Below are 15057 nucleotides of genomic sequence, written 5' to 3'. Positions count from 1 at the left end.
ATAAGGCTTTGAAGCCCCAGAGCAAAAATGAACATCCAGTAGAGATCCATCAGGTGGCTTGAAACCAGCTGGAAAAGGGTCAAAAGCCTAATGGGGCAGTGCCGTTTTGGTGAAAGGACCCCCTATGTTTCCACGGGACGGTGGCGAACTTTAGCAAGAGAGCTCTCATGCGGGTTCAAATGTGACGGTGCTGCCCTGGTGTCCCCAAACCCTGCAAAAGTCTGGGAGGCGACGAGCCAGCGCCCGTCCGGACAGGGTCTGCGTGGATTGTGTGCCAGGGCCGGGATTGTCTCCAAAATGAGCTGGGTCTGCGGGTCATCCGAACCAACTTCTGGGTTTTAGAACAGGCTTGCTTACGGGGTTGGATTAGTCCTGGCATTTGAGAGCTTTTCCCCGCAGATCGTGGGTAGAAATAGGCAGGGACTAGAGATGAGCCTGAGAGACCCATTCTGATCTGGGCAGGAACTTCATTTAAAAAGAAATTCAGGGAAAAGATGGATAATGATCCGGTTTGGCCGTGGCAATGAGGCTGCTGGGGGTGGGGGGATAAAAGGCAGGTTCCTCTCCCCGCTCACAACCTGCCTCTCTCTTGCAGGGGGAGCTCCTGAGCCCGTGTCGCTGCGACGGATCGGTGAAGTGCACGCATCAGCCGTGCCTCATCAAGTGGATCAGCGAGCGGGGCTGCTGGAGCTGCGAGCTGTGTTACTACAAGTATCACGTCATTGCCATAAGCACAAAGAACCCCCTGCAGGTAAAGGTACTAGAGACATTTCAACGTCTATCTTTTCCCCTATTGCCATCACTGGGGCATGCGCCACGTCTCCCGGCGTGCCCTCTCCTGCACCGCGCGCAGTGACCGATGGACCCGTTAGCGCTGGGGTCTTGCTCGTGCCCCTGACTTTCCATCCCAGGCACTTTCGAGGCTTTCTTGAGAGCTGTTTTGCCGACGCCTAAATGTTGCTGCGCAGGGGTGGGATGTTCGGTCACCGCAGCGACACGAATGCTAATGGTTTGTATTCGTTAGACCAAATGGAGCCTTTCCCTGGAAGACCCCCAATGCTGCCCAGTTCTGCAAAGCATCGTGTCCTGGCTTGATGCTGGTGCAGGATCTGAGGTCTGAGACCCAGATTTCAAGCTGGGGAATTAGCAAAGCTCCCTTAGAGTCAGATGGACAAATGCCCATTCCCCAAGCTTCAAAGGCACATTTTGGAAGCCTTTTGTGGCTCGATTTAAACACTGGGCAGCTTATATCATCGTCATAAAGAGCAATGAGGCGATAGCATCGCAATCACAGAGCTTTCCGCTGGGCGCTGGAGTCAGGGGGGAACAGGGGACCTTGGCAATGCAAGGTGTTCACGCTCTGTTTCAGGCTTCACAAACATGGGGCTAAGCGCAGAGCTCCTGCTTCAAAAAGAGGAGGTATTGGACTGAATAGCTACAACATGTGCATTCATCCCCGAGTGCACAGAGACATACGTGTTGGAAAGACAGCCCCAGCTGCACCCGCGCTCTCTCCAATTCTCCCCCAAATTCATCCAGTCCATGCTTGTATGCACCATGCACACCCGAGCCCACGTGCATAGGCCCGAGCGTGACCTGCACACGCATGCTTTCTGCATTACAGGCCATGCGCTACGAGAACAAACTGCTGGGTTTGCTCTGTAGCGCTCTTGCTCCCTGGAAGATAGGGGCTTGGTCTTTAAATGTCTGGAGGACGTGACTGCATCTGCTTAACCCCTCGACAGCTGACTGAGGAAGAGGCGTGGGGCAGGGTTCCCATGGGGCATGGCCTCCTCCGGTTGCATTATGTTGAGGGCAAGGTTATGCAGAGACACAGCGTCCCTGGCTTGTCTTCCTCACAGCAGGGAGATCAGAAGTTCTCTGTTTGCCCAGGCAGAGACGAGGGACAGGGGGCTTTCCCTCAGCCCATTAGCCTGCCTCTGTTCTAGGGGGGCTGGACCACTTCATTGGGGGTGGGAGAAATAAGTCATAGGATCATAGAAAATGAGGGTTGAAGGGGGCTCAGGAGGTCACATTGAGTCCAATCCGTGCTCAAGGCAGGACCAGCCCCAACTACATCATCCCAGCCAGGGCTTTGTCTCCCTGGGTCTTAAACACCTCCAAGGATGGAGACTCCACCACCTCTCTGTGCCAGTGCTTTAGTACCCATGAGATGTTTTTTCCTACTATCCAACCTCAACTTCCCTTGCTGCAGCTTGAGCCCATTGCTCCTTGTCCTGCCGTCTGCCCCCACTGAGACCAGCCCAGCTCCATCCTCTTTGCACCCCCCTGCAGGGAGGTGAAGGCTGCTATCAAATCTCCCCTCGGTCTTCTCTTCTGCAGACTCAATCAGTCCAGGTCCCTCTGCCTCTCCTCACCAGTCCTGTCCCCCAGCCCCAAAGCCATTTTCATTGCCCTGCACTGGACTCTCTCCAATGTGTCCACATCCTTTCTGTAGTGGGGGCCCACAGCTGGACACAGGACTCCAGATGTGGCCTCCCCAGTGCTGAATAGAGGGGAAGAATCACTGCCCTCGATCTGCTGGCAACGCTCCTACCCATGCAGCCCAGATGCTGTTGCCCTTCTTGGCACCAAGGGCACACTGCTGACTCCTGTTCAGCTTCTTGTCCCCCGTCCCCCCCCCAGGACTTTTCTGCAGCAACAAACACAACTGCTTTTCATAGAAAGGTGGGCTGGCAGGGCCCTCGGGGGGTCCAGCCACCTGCTCAAGGCAAGATCCTCCCTGTCTGAACCGGCCCAGTAGGCTGGATTGGAACCAGTGCCTTCAAACTGGTGTAGCCCCATAGGTACTACCAATAGCCAGAGTCCCTGGTGCTCAGACCATGTTATGTTTAGAGCCCAGACAGTCCCAAGCAAGTTCAATGACACAAAATTGCTCTCATAAGCCAAGGCCTCCTTTGCAGTTCAGCGCATACCTCGCACATGTGCATGTGCCCAGCGTGTGCTCCAGCATGGGCTGTACATGTTTCACCGACGCGCCGCACGTGTGATTTGAGGGCAGTGCTGCACACACAGCATATGCATGTGCAGGCTTGTGCTTGGGGCAGAGAAGCTGTAGCAAGAAAGCAGGGCTCATATTTAATTCAAGAGGATCCTTTCCAACCCCTGGGCTGCAGCGATGCTTCCACATTCCTGCACGCGCCACTATTAAATTAGCCCCCTGGCATTAGCCGCTGGGATTCCCCAGTGCTGGAGCTGATGCCTGGGGGCAGCGAGCGTCTCAAACCTGCCGCAGTCAGGGGTGGAGGTGTCAGCGGGAGGAGAGCTCTGGTCTCCAGCCCTCCCTGCCCCTCGTCGGGGAGTGACAGAGGCACCTCCGCAGCTCAGCGCAGCGTCGCAGCTCTCCTTAGTCCCAGCGCTGCCAACGTAGATGATAGCTTTAGCCCTTTCCTCCCACACTGGGTCTGGAGGGGTGTATCTGGGATGAGATCTAAGGGCATTTCACTGCACGCAGCAAAGTGGTGCCAGGAACCATAGGAAACCCCAAAGCACTTCCTCTGGGAACCCAGATTGGATGACCGCAGGGGTCGTCTCATCCCAAACTCTGCACGGATGCGGGGTTCGCTGTTCCTAACCCAACTGAGCTGCTTCTTGCGGGGAAAATAGCACTTCTTTTTCACTCCCAAATCAAGCAGATCGGCATCCTGATCCTCACTGGTCCTGCTTTGAGCAGGGGGTTGGACTAGATGACCTCCTGGGGTCATTTCCAACCCTCATTTTCTATGTGGGGAAGCTGAGACATGGGGTGTTGACATGACTGGCCCATGGACAGGCAGCAGGGCAGTGGCAAAAGCTAGAATAAAACCCAGGTTTCAATGCTCTTACCCAACACACCACCCACCACAGGTCCCTCCTGCATTGCACTGTGCACCCAAGAGCTGAATCTGGTCCTTTGCTTTTAGCAAAAGCTGAACAAAGCTCCCAGGTCCAAAACCCTCCCGGCTTTGCATTCGGACACAATGGTCACTGTGTAACGGGTGGCCCATTTTCAAGTTTTGCAAGGCTGCTAGGTTTGAAACCCTGGAGCTGAGGTCAGCTGGATTTGGACCTAGACACACCATCTGCTTTGCACAAGGGCTGCTCTGCCCCCATCCAACCGCGTGTGCGAGCGGGCGTATCAGAACTTCACACCTGTCTCCGGGGCAAAAACCTCGAGAAATGGGGACTCTCGTCCTTGCTTCCCGCAAAAGAAGCTGGTGCCTTCACAGCCATGCCATCTAAGCTGCCCGGGGTCATGTGCATTTTGCTTGGGCTTCCTCTGAAGAAAGAGAAGGAAACCCCCCATCCTCTAGAAGACAACAGAGGGAAGATTCCCGAAGCTCTGGGAAAACCATGAGACGATCATGCAGCAGATTAGCACGTGGCAAGGGACCTGCTGTATTGTCCCAGGAAAAGCTCCAACTTTGTATTCCTCTCCAAATCCAAAGGCCGAACTTCTCTGTATTGAGGCCCAGGGAAGCGGCTGAGACTGGAAGTTGTTAGAGCGGTGAAAATGAACCGAACTGATGGACGTCAGGGTGGGAGCGTGTTGGGGAGGGTTTTCTAGGAAGCAGCCTGGCCTCAAGAAGGCACAGTGATTTTCTTTGGTTCAGTACGTGGCGTGATCCTGCCTTGCCGGCTCTGGTAGAAATCCAGAGATCCCTGCAGCCACTCCGGTGTGACATGCATCAAGCCCCAAGGTAGCACCAGTTGTTTCACCATAACACCGAGAGGCTCCAATCAAAGTCCCCGCTGCGTGGAAGACCGAAAACCCAAGCCACGGGGAACGAAACGCCGTCCCAAGCACTGGAGCTACATGATGCTACGGTGTGAAAAACAAATGGGAAGAGGCGGGGTGGCAAGAAGATGAGCACAGTCTGCCATCTGTCCAGCCAGTCTAGACTCGGCATAATCACGAGGATCCGATCCGGGTCTAATCTGAACGTGCAGAGACACTTGGATCCAAGGTTTCTGTGCAGAACGGCATGGGCATCCGGCAGCCTGGCTCGGCGAGGAAGCGCTGGCTGGCGGAGGGCGGCTGGCTCGAAGGAGAAGAGCTGTTTCCGACGAGTTTGGTGTCTGCCAATCCATCAGATGCCCATGCTGTCGCTTGCTCTGAAAAGCGGGATGCCGAGCTTGCCGAGCTGCACCTGCTCCCATGAAGAGCTCCTCTAATGCTGTCTGCTCCAGAAGAGCCCCAAGGTCAGCCCGGCTCCGCGGTATGGGTTATCCACAGCGCTTTCCATGCCCCGGGAAGCGCCGCTCTTGACGGGCAGCCCATGCACGCCATGCCTTGTTCAAGGTGCGGCACGAACATCGCACAGCGCTTACCTAGCGTACAAGTCATTAGAGATGGAGGAAACGGCCCTGGCTTATTCTCTTTGTCTGACAGACTCCCTCGCTTCCAACTTCCCTCATCTTGGTTTTGTGAGCGATTGGTATTTTAACCTTGCTATTACATGAAACAAGTGTTGAGGGGGCTTTCTTTTTATTTTGGCACCTATACTTGCGCGCTCAAAACAAGAGTGGCAGGATGACTAAAACAGGGTGGCCCTTGTAGGAAGGGGATGCTGGCAAGAGCTTCAACTCGCATGTACCAGTGACCTGACAACAGGGAGGTGTCGTGCACGTGCGTGCACACATGCACACGCACACTTAGCAGCCAAGGAGGTAGGTTGGGAAGGCAGTTCACTACGCCCTCGTGATAGGGTCTTTACGAGACACGGGCCACGTCTACACGAGACACTAGCGTTGCAGGGCACGAACCGTGATGCGACATGACTGCGCGGCAGTAACGAGCTACTGCACAGTCAGCGTCACCACGATGCCGTGCGGAGACATTACTGCGCAGTAACACCCGTCACTTAGTACTTGGGTATCCGTTACTACTGCTGCGTGTGTGCGCCAAGTGGCTGCTAGTCACAGAAGACGGGCTACGGGAGGGTCCCGCGGGCGGCCACCGGTGTGTTGCAGTACGTTGGCTCCCTGCTTGCGTGGGCTGGATTTGACCCCTGCACTGAAGGCATACCTGCAACCTGAATGGCCACCAAGAAGCAGGTCGTGGCCCGCCAAGCACGCATGCAACCCTGCAAATGCAGCACCGTAGCCACCTCAAAGCCTGCCCGAAGAAGCACCTCGCACTCAGCGCCGCGGTGCCGGCTGCCCCGTGCCCACGCAGATCGGCAGTGGAGGGGTGGACACAACCTCTTTAAAGACCTGTTGCCAAGACCAGCGTCGCGGTTTGCCGGCAGATGGTGAGCAGCCCGTCTGCCGCCTCCCCTTGAGAATGAAATGAGGCGGGATGATTTGGCTGGCACGGAGATGGCTAGACTGGCTTGGTGTCCAGCAGGCTGCCATCCTGGCTCCCAAGTGAAGATAGAGCAAGGGAAAGGCCCCAGAGACCGAACTCCTCCTTCTGTCCACACCAGAGCAGCAGGGCAGGATGGTTTGATGCTGGCCTCGTGCCCTGAGCATTTGGCCATGCTGGATGGAGCCCGCTGGAGGAGGAGAGGGGAGCGTAACGCTGGCACCTGCCTGGACGGCGGTGTTTTGGTGCACACGAGGAAGGCCGGTAGCAGTGCTCGGGGTCTGAAGTGGGGGTTGTTGATGGTTTTCCCCGTCGTTTCCATGCTGGTTCGTTCCAGTCTCTGAGAGCCTCCATTGCATGCAGAGATCAGCTGTCCCTTGCCAGGATGGCCTGTCTCCCCTGCCTTTTGGGAAAGGTGGCTGTGTACGGGGAAGGTGTCCAAATTCAGTCTCAATCCCTCTCTGGTGCACTAAATTTCCTAAAAGAAACCCACCCGTGCCATGCCCCCTCCCTCCTGTGCTAAATGCAGGCTGTCCCATCCTCTCTGCAAGAGGCATATCCAGCAGGAGACGGAGGGAGAATGCCCCTTCATTTGCACCTCTGCAAATTCGACGGAGATTTCGAGGGCCCGTATCTCCAGGCAGAAACTGGCCGATGTACCACGGTGCCAGGAGGACAGCGGACCACTCCCCAGCCCCTGAGAGACCCTCTTCTGCTTTGCAGAACAAGCCTGAGCCCTGGCCCCAAAGCTGTGTGGGGTAACGGGGGGACCATCACTGGTCCGTTAGAAGTGGCTTCACCTGTCCCCTAGTGCAATGCACACATCACATGCCTGGTGAAAAAGGGAGCCTGGCCACCCCCGCTTGTCACGTCTGCAGTGTGCCCTGGGGGGATGTGTTGCCTCCACAACGATCCTGTTTTGTGCCGTGATCCAGGGTCGCAGCTTGGATGGGGGCACAGTCTTGGTGGCACTGTCAATGTGTTTGGTGGCACTTGCTTGTGCCTCACCATGGTGGCATCGCCTCCTGAGAGCCTGGCTTCTGGCTGAGGCTTCAATCGGGAGCCATTCCCGCTCTCTTTGCCCATGTCCGGGGAGCGGGGGGTTGTTCCCGTTGGAGTTTGTTCTCTCTCTGAAGTCTCAGCCGGACGCAGGATTCTTGCTTGTCTCCATTTCTAGGATGTGGCGCACCATGACTGTGCTGGGTTGTTCCCCCCCAGAGACAGCTGCACATTGGTGGTGGGCAAAGCAACCCATTTGAATAGCAAAGCACACTGGGATGGAAAACCACCAGGCAGTGGGGGGGAAAAAGCAATAGTCCACCAAGGAACTAATCTCCTTTCTTTTTCCTTCCTTCCTCCCCCCACTCTCTTTGCCCCTCAACATTGCCTCTGCCTTCCCCCCTCTGCAGTGGCAGGCCATCTCTCTGACCGTCATCGAGAAGGTACAGATAGCGGCGGCCATCCTGGGGTCCCTCTTCCTCATCGCCAGTATCTCGTGGCTCATCTGGTCGACCTTCAGTCCTTCCGCCAAGTGGCAGCGCCAGGACCTGCTCTTCCAGATCTGCTATGGGATGTATGGCTTCATGGACATTGTCTGTATAGGTGGGTGAACGCATTTCTCCGGCGCGGGGACCACCCAGCCGGCTCCCTCCGCAGAGAATGAGGGTTGCTGCTATCGAGCCGCGTGCGGATTCACCCTGCCCCTTTCCTTAGTCGTGCCCCCTTTGCAGACATAGCCCAAACCCGCAGATCTCATCGACCCAGAGGTGTTTTACGTTGGCCGGGGAGGTGTGAGAGTGCAAACCTGAGTGCACACGCGGAGAGGCTCTGGGCTGCCCGGTGAAACGGTGTCCACTATAGCACTTCACTTTTCAGCTGTGCAAAGAAGTGATGAGAATCGAGTTGCTTGAGCAAATTAGCACTGACAGAGAGAGGGGAGCAGCTTGTCTTCACCCCCAGATACTCATAGTGTCTCTTGGCTTGGTAGGGCCTACAGTTGGCTTCGCTGGGTCTCTTTTGGTACCACGCAGCGAGCCACCTGATGCCCACAGAAAACAAGACAGAGCCCAAGCCAGGGACATGTCGTGCAAAGCCAGGCCATCCTGAGATGACACCTCTTGAGAGCACGGTGCATGCAGGGTCTGGGCCTTGCAGCTGGGACCCCAGTCGTCTGTGCTTTGCCAGCTGTAGTGGGGGCTTTGCTTCCTGAGGAAGAGTGCAGCCTTGGCCTTTGCACTTGCAGAGGGAGGAACCGGCTCTTGTGGCTGCTGGAGATCCTCCGTGATCCATCCCGTCAGCAGTTTAGAGCCCATGTCATGTGGTACCGCAGGTCTTATTAGCACGGTGGGTGTGCCCGTTCCCCTGCAAACACCACTGGAGCAGTCTGCTAAGGCTAAGCCCTGTGATCACCTTGATTACAGTTCCAGGCTCAACCGTGGCTCCCACCTTCCTCCCGGTCCCATGCTGGGCTTTTTGCTACCCAAAAACCTGCTCCAGCAATAGCTCCAAATTGTCCCTGCCCAAGAATGGGGGTTTCTGTGGGCCAGGAAAGCTGAGCTTTAGAGGCAGAGAGGCATGAACTCAGGAGAGCAAGGAAAGGGCTTCGAAACCGGACAGGGCAAGGGCAGTCTGCAAAGCCCATGAATCCCAAGACTTCTGGCTCCGGGGTGGGAGGGAAGCTGAGGTCAAGCGAGAGAGCGACAGCGAGTCTGAGTCACGGCTTGTTCCACCCACGAGGACCTGAACGGTGACACTGCCGCGAGCCGGCCACGCAGGGCAAAGAGGGGCCAGGCAGATGGAGGCACCTGGGCGAGGGTCAGGGAGGGGAGAGAGCTGGAGGCCACTGGCAGGTGAGCAGGAGCTAGTTAGGTAACAGCGAGATGCCCCAAAAGGCATGTGATGGTGGAGACAGAAAGGGAGATTCACATAGCAAAGCCACCGGAAGAGAAGCTGCAGAATCACTGGATAGAAACAGCCACAGCCCTTTGGCAGCCTCAGCAAAGGGACCACGGTCCGACCTGGCCCCTCGCAGCATCCTGAAGAGCCCGGTCGTGGGGGAGCTGCAGGGTTGCTCTATTGCAGAAGCTCCAGAGCTCCCCAGTTTGCCCCAGGGAGTAGCCGGGGTGTATGCATGGCTGCACACCCCTCCGTCTGCACAGCCCCACGGCTGCAAGTGCCTGCGGCATGAAAGGATCGTGGCCTCTGGGGCGAGGCTGCGTTTCCGGGTTGTTTCCGTGGCTGCCGACCGCGCGCTCTGCTTCCCATCAGGGCTTTTCGGTCCTTGGAGGCAGCGATTCTTGCAAGAGGCTCTAGCCAGAGGGCCCCCACGGGGCTGCCTGGGGGAGAGGCTGGAGGCTCTCTAGCATCTGCCGGCTGCTGGGGCAGCCCAGTCCTTGCTGCAGCAGAAGATGGTGGGATGGCAAGTGCCATGTGCACCACTTGTGCTCCGATGCAGCGCTTGCCAGGCTGCAAAGGGGCACGGGGTGCACTGCACATGCAAGATGTGGGAGACATGTGGGGTCTGGAGCGCGGTCCATCGCGCCCCAACCATCTGCCTCATCACCCAACACTTTCCCTTCCCAGCAGAGCCCCGTGACAGCCTGGTATCCCGGACTTGGGCCAAACTCATCCCTCCTTGCTCAGGATGGGATTGAATTTAGATGTTACCTTGGCGGACTGTGGTCCTGACAGCACAGTGTCCTGAGCTGCCTTGCTCCAAAGACCCTGCCTGTGCAGAGCAGGGTGAGCCCTGGCCCCGGTGAGCCGACCCATGCCTAAGCAAATGCATGAAGACCCAGAGATCCTAATCGGGTCACACTTGCCACATGAGATCAGCTCAGCATCCCCCTGCCCTCTTGGAGGCCTATGGTCCCCCGATCTGGAGCAGAAGCCGCTGAGCCTGGCCACAAAGCTGTGCGGGCTACGCTGCGCTGGGGGTTGCTTCTCCTGCCACAGCCCAAAGCAGCACGCCCTTGCTCTTCCTCCCTGCCTGGCATGCGTTTCGGACGGCAGGGGAAGGCAGTGGGCTCCGCGGAAACCTCCAGGCGAGTTTCAAGGAGGCAGGTGTCATTCCCGAAGTGGGCAGGAAGCCAGGGCAGGATGAGATGGCACCTTACCGAGAGCAAAAGCACCATCAGCTCTTTCGGTCACATGCATGGACAGATCCTGCAGCAGCTTGAGGTCCCAGCATCAAAGCCCAGCCCGCTGATTAGGTCCAAACGCAGAGAGAAGGGCATCGCTTGTTGGCTCATCGACAGGGGAGTCTTTCCTGGATGACCTCTCGTGCAAGTATTGACCCTGCTCTAAGCTACCGAGGTGGCGAGCTGCCAGCAGCCCCTGTGTATAAAAAGGGATTAGCCGGTGCTATTCTTGTCTCTGTCTGGTAAGGGAATCCGTCAAGGGCAGGGCACGGCCAAGGAGGCAGCTCATCACCACCTCAGCAAAGCCTGGCAGGGACCATCACATCCTTATCAAGCATCATCACTTCACAAGCAAGGGAGGGTTTGTCTACCCTGCAGACATCAGGGCAGGGGTGTCCCAGGGAGCCTGGCTTGCACCTCGCTCAGGGCATTTGCACCCAGCAAACACCCGGGGGATGCAGGAAGAGGAGGGGGTGGATGGCAGCCCATTGGCAGGGAGAGGCTGAGGGTGATATCCAGCAGCCAGGGCCTTCAAGAGGGTTATCTGGCATGCATGCGTATAGGGAGAGTGAAAAAGGAGCTGGATGAAGCATGGCAGGGACCACGGGAGCTCGGAAACTGGTTGCGAATCCTAAATGAAAGGGCATGTCGGGATTAGCCGATCCCCTCTCCCTCATCACGGTGCAATCAGGCACTGAAGTGTCTTTGGGGGGCACGCGGGCAGGCAGCGACCTGTTGAACTACAAGGAGCGTCGCTGGCTAATGAAAGAGCATCAGGGCCCAGGGAAGAAAATCCCCAGCTCAGCTCCGAAGGGGAGCTGCGTTTTGGGAGGCTGATTAGCGGATCAGGCGTGCATGCACATGGCCGTCCTTAGCTCACTTCTCCAGAGCTTCCCTTTAATGAGGCTGCTGGGGGCTAGTCCTGCAATTAGCCCGGTGCGCGATGCTCAGCGTTGGCATAGAGGGGCATTCACGGGGCTGCAAGCCCCATATGAGCATCCATCGGCTCCCCACACTTTGTTTGCCCCCAGCCGGCATTGCTGCCAGCGCCTCACTCCTGTAAGCACCGGATCCACCATTGTTTGAAGCTCTCCCACCTTTCCTTGGCAGTCCGGCCCTGGGGGGATTTGCCTTCACAACAGCAAGCTCTCTGCAGCTCAATAGCACGCGAGACAAGCAAAGCAAGGCCATTCATCCTGCCACCGATCCCCGCTGGCATGCCATAGCAATCCATTACAAGCCAGGAAGTGTGTGCCCGCTGTTTTTAATCCCAGCTGCCAGCCAGAATAATCAAAGGCATCCAGTACGTCTGACGGCATCTGTGCGCCACCGTCGGTAATAACATCAGGAATCAATAGCCAATTAAAACTGATCCGCCGCGCTTGATCTTTCATAGCGCGATGGGAATGGTAATTAATGAAGCTTCATGGAGACCGTCACAATTCAGGCTTCCTGTCAGGGCTAATGTGGTTTCATTGTAAGTGAGCTCAAAGGAAGCGCAGCGCCGATGCGGGCTGTACCTGCGGCGCACGCACTTCCGCTCGCATCCTCAAAGGTGCCTCGTTCCCCCCAAAATCAACGATGCACCTTGGAGGAACTGAGCCTTCTCCCTCTGCACGTCACACCGGGCTCGTTGTGAGCAAAGCCAGCCGAGCCATAATGAGAATAATTTCAGGGGAGACATCGAACGCGAGCGTGGTCTCCGCAACACAGCCTCCCCGAGCCCGGTCCATTCGGTGCGAGTCGGGCCTCTGTGGGTCTTGTCTACATCTCTGTGCCGGGAAGTCTGTAGGCGAGCTCCACACTGGGAATGCCCCAGTCCCTCTATATCCACCTTTGAGCCTCTGGCAGGCTGGAAAACAGGCCCCAAAAGGGGCCCGGAGAAGCCACACTGGGTCTGAAGCAGTTCTGGGGACTCAGGTGGCCAAGCCACGATGCTCTCTGTCCTTCCTGGAGTGGTACAGAGAAGCCTGAAAGTGTTATGGTCCCTTGCAAGTCCCAGGACCAGAGAGGGATGTCCCAGCTAATAGGGGCTGTACGGCTATGGATCACCTCCGGGTGCGGTGCAGCCGGTTGTGTGAGCCATTTGCACTGCTGTTCTGCCGGAGCAGGTTGAAGTGAGCTGCATGCACACGTGTGCCGCACGTTCCCTCTCCCAGAACCGCTCTGTTTGCGTTTTCTCTGTTCCTTCATCCGAAATAATGTCTGCACCGAGACACTGGCTTTTGCATCTCTGAAAACCAGCTGTGGAGAAGGGGGACAGAGCCTGCCTGTAGCTATTGCCCCTGTCCTGTCCCAAGGGAGGATCCCCTGTCTACACAGCTGGCTCGGACCTTGCATGGCCCTCATGGACAGGTGGACAGGGCCTGGGGTCTCCGAGCGGATCAGGCACTTAGAGAGGATTTCCTGGTTGTGGGCAAGGCTGTGAACCCTGCTTGTGGCATGCCCAGTCTGTGTGTGTGTGTGATGGGCTTGCACCATGGCACTCTCAGCCCCTCTGGGGTGGGTGAGGCAGCAAACTCAGAGGCCAGGTCACCAGCTCCTAAGCTGCAAAAGTAGGATCTCTCTTGCAGAACAGCTCAGGAGATATTTTCCCCCCATGCCCTGCAGACAAGCCTGGGTGCCTCCCGCTCTGGGTCTCTCTGCAGGTGCACAGTGCACATCCTGGACGCGAGCGCAGGCATCTCGGCACCTTTCCCTAGGGTGCACGTGGCAGCGCTGACCCAGCAGAGGTGGATCGAGGATTCACGAATGGCAGGTGACAGACCACGGAGGAGATGGCAGCAAGGTGCAGGTGGAGCCCCCAGGCTGGAAGGAGACACCAGGGAGCCGACCAGGGGGCAGGCACAGGAAGGGGTTGCACACCTGCACTGCCGACCCCGGCTGACACAGGCTCAGGGTTAGGGTTAGGGTTAGGGTGGACACACACTACCTCCACTCCTGGGTCAGCACTGAAATAAATGGTCCCATGTGACTGGGCATTGCTGCCATGCACGGGCAGAGTCATAAACACTTGTCTGTGTGTCATAGGTCCTGTATTGTGAATGGAGATTCATTCCCCTTCGGCTCACTTGGTGGAGGTCTTCTGTGCCTTCCTTGTATGTGATATTATGCTGCAAATAGCACAACCTGGTGATAATCTGTTAGGACATCCACCCTGCAAACCCGAGATGTGCCAGGCTGCTTTGTCCAGCCGAGTCCTGCCCAGCTGATTTTGCTGTTACCACCTCTGTCCTTGTGTCCAGTGCAAATGTTTTCTGGTGAACACATGTTGCGATAGACCTGGGCGTCCCTCCATTGGGTTTCCACCAAGTGTGGAGCTGGATTCTGGCTAATCCAAAAGGCTTGAACTAGTCACTGTGGCCACCAGGATAGAGACTAGGAGGTGATCTGGCTCTCCTAGGAGAATCCAGACCAGGACAGCCTACCTCCCTGCAGCAACAGACCTTTCATTGAAACACAGTATAGTCCCCGTAGTGGTGGGTCAGCTGCTGTATCGTCCCATGCATGCGGTAAAACCTTCTGCACTGAGAGCAGGAGAAGAAGTCTGCTGTTCTGATGGTTTTGGCACATGGTGATTTGCTTTTCAAATGTCAGCCTTGCCTGCTGGTGCCCTTCCATGCTCTGCATGGCAACTATTATGTGTGCAATAAGATGCAGTGATTTTGGTGGGCTGAAAGGTGAGGGATGGGGTCTAAAAAGCAAGTCTGGGAAGCCAGAGAAGATGTGGTTGTTGCAGCAGGTGAGAGACAGCTAGACCCCGGGAAATGAGAAGAACAAAAGGATTCCACGGAGGCGGTCACAGCCAAACAAGTGGAAGGTAGCAAGAGCATCAGGGAGGTTTTTTGGAAGAAACGATGGGAGGGGAGTTGAAAACACAGCTTGTGAGCTTCCCCGATGGGTTGGAGTTGTAAGCAGTGATAGAGGCGATGGCAGAAAAGCAAACCTTTTGCTTATTGCCATCGTATGCAACCCTGTCTCCTGTTTGTCTGCAAAGAACCAGCCTGCCCTGGGGTGCTGCATGAATCATCCCTAATAACAGCACTGTCCAGGCAGATCTCCGCCCTCCGCTCTTACTGCCGGGAAAAGCGTCATTTCTAAATGCCTGGAAGCATTGGAAACCCAACCACGGCAGCAGTGAGCTAGGGCATGAGGATGAGGATTTATTGTTTGCATGACCCTGGCACACAGAGTCTAGTCTGGTTCCCCTTGCATTTGGGGCTGTATATATATTACACCGAAAGACCGTCTGTGTCCCAAACAGTCAAAGACTCCCCAGTGCAAGTATAGGCAAGAGGCAGGGACATTGAAACAGTCCTGGTGGGGCAATGGTCCGAGCACACCAGCAGTGGAAGCAGCGTCAAGTTTTTGTGTGGGCCTCCTGGCAACGGAGAGTTTTAAGGATGCTTAAGGATGTTTTAAGGATGCAACTGGAAGAGCAGCAGGACTATGGAGCAAAGTGCTCAGGGCAGCTGGGGAATTTCCTTCGCGGGAGGGTTTCCAGGGGAGGTTCTGCTAAGATCTGTTGGGGCCCTCGTTTCTTCCGATGGTGTGAGCCATCCGCCAGGACTCGCTCCTCTGGCACGAGGAATGAACGGCGGTGCCTCCAGT

The 15057-nt window shown here is 56.5% G+C and overlaps 1 protein-coding gene across 1 annotated transcript in view; it reads left to right on the top strand.

The window, feature by feature from the left end:
• MARCHF4 (membrane associated ring-CH-type finger 4) overlaps positions 1–15057 on the top strand; it is a 128870-nt gene that overhangs the window by 98321 nt on the left and 15492 nt on the right. The window contains exons 2-3 of the mRNA XM_014602409.3: positions 596–751; positions 7717–7909. Coding sequence (XP_014457895.1) covers positions 596–751; positions 7717–7909 — 349 coding nt within the window. The remainder of the gene's footprint in view (positions 1–595; positions 752–7716; positions 7910–15057) is intronic.

This window comes from Alligator mississippiensis, chromosome 4, assembly GCF_030867095.1.
Source record: "Alligator mississippiensis isolate rAllMis1 chromosome 4, rAllMis1, whole genome shotgun sequence".
NCBI classification, from domain to species: domain Eukaryota; kingdom Metazoa; phylum Chordata; order Crocodylia; family Alligatoridae; genus Alligator; species Alligator mississippiensis.
Note: the sequence above shows the minus strand (reverse complement) of the source record. Positions and strands in the feature narration are given on the sequence as shown.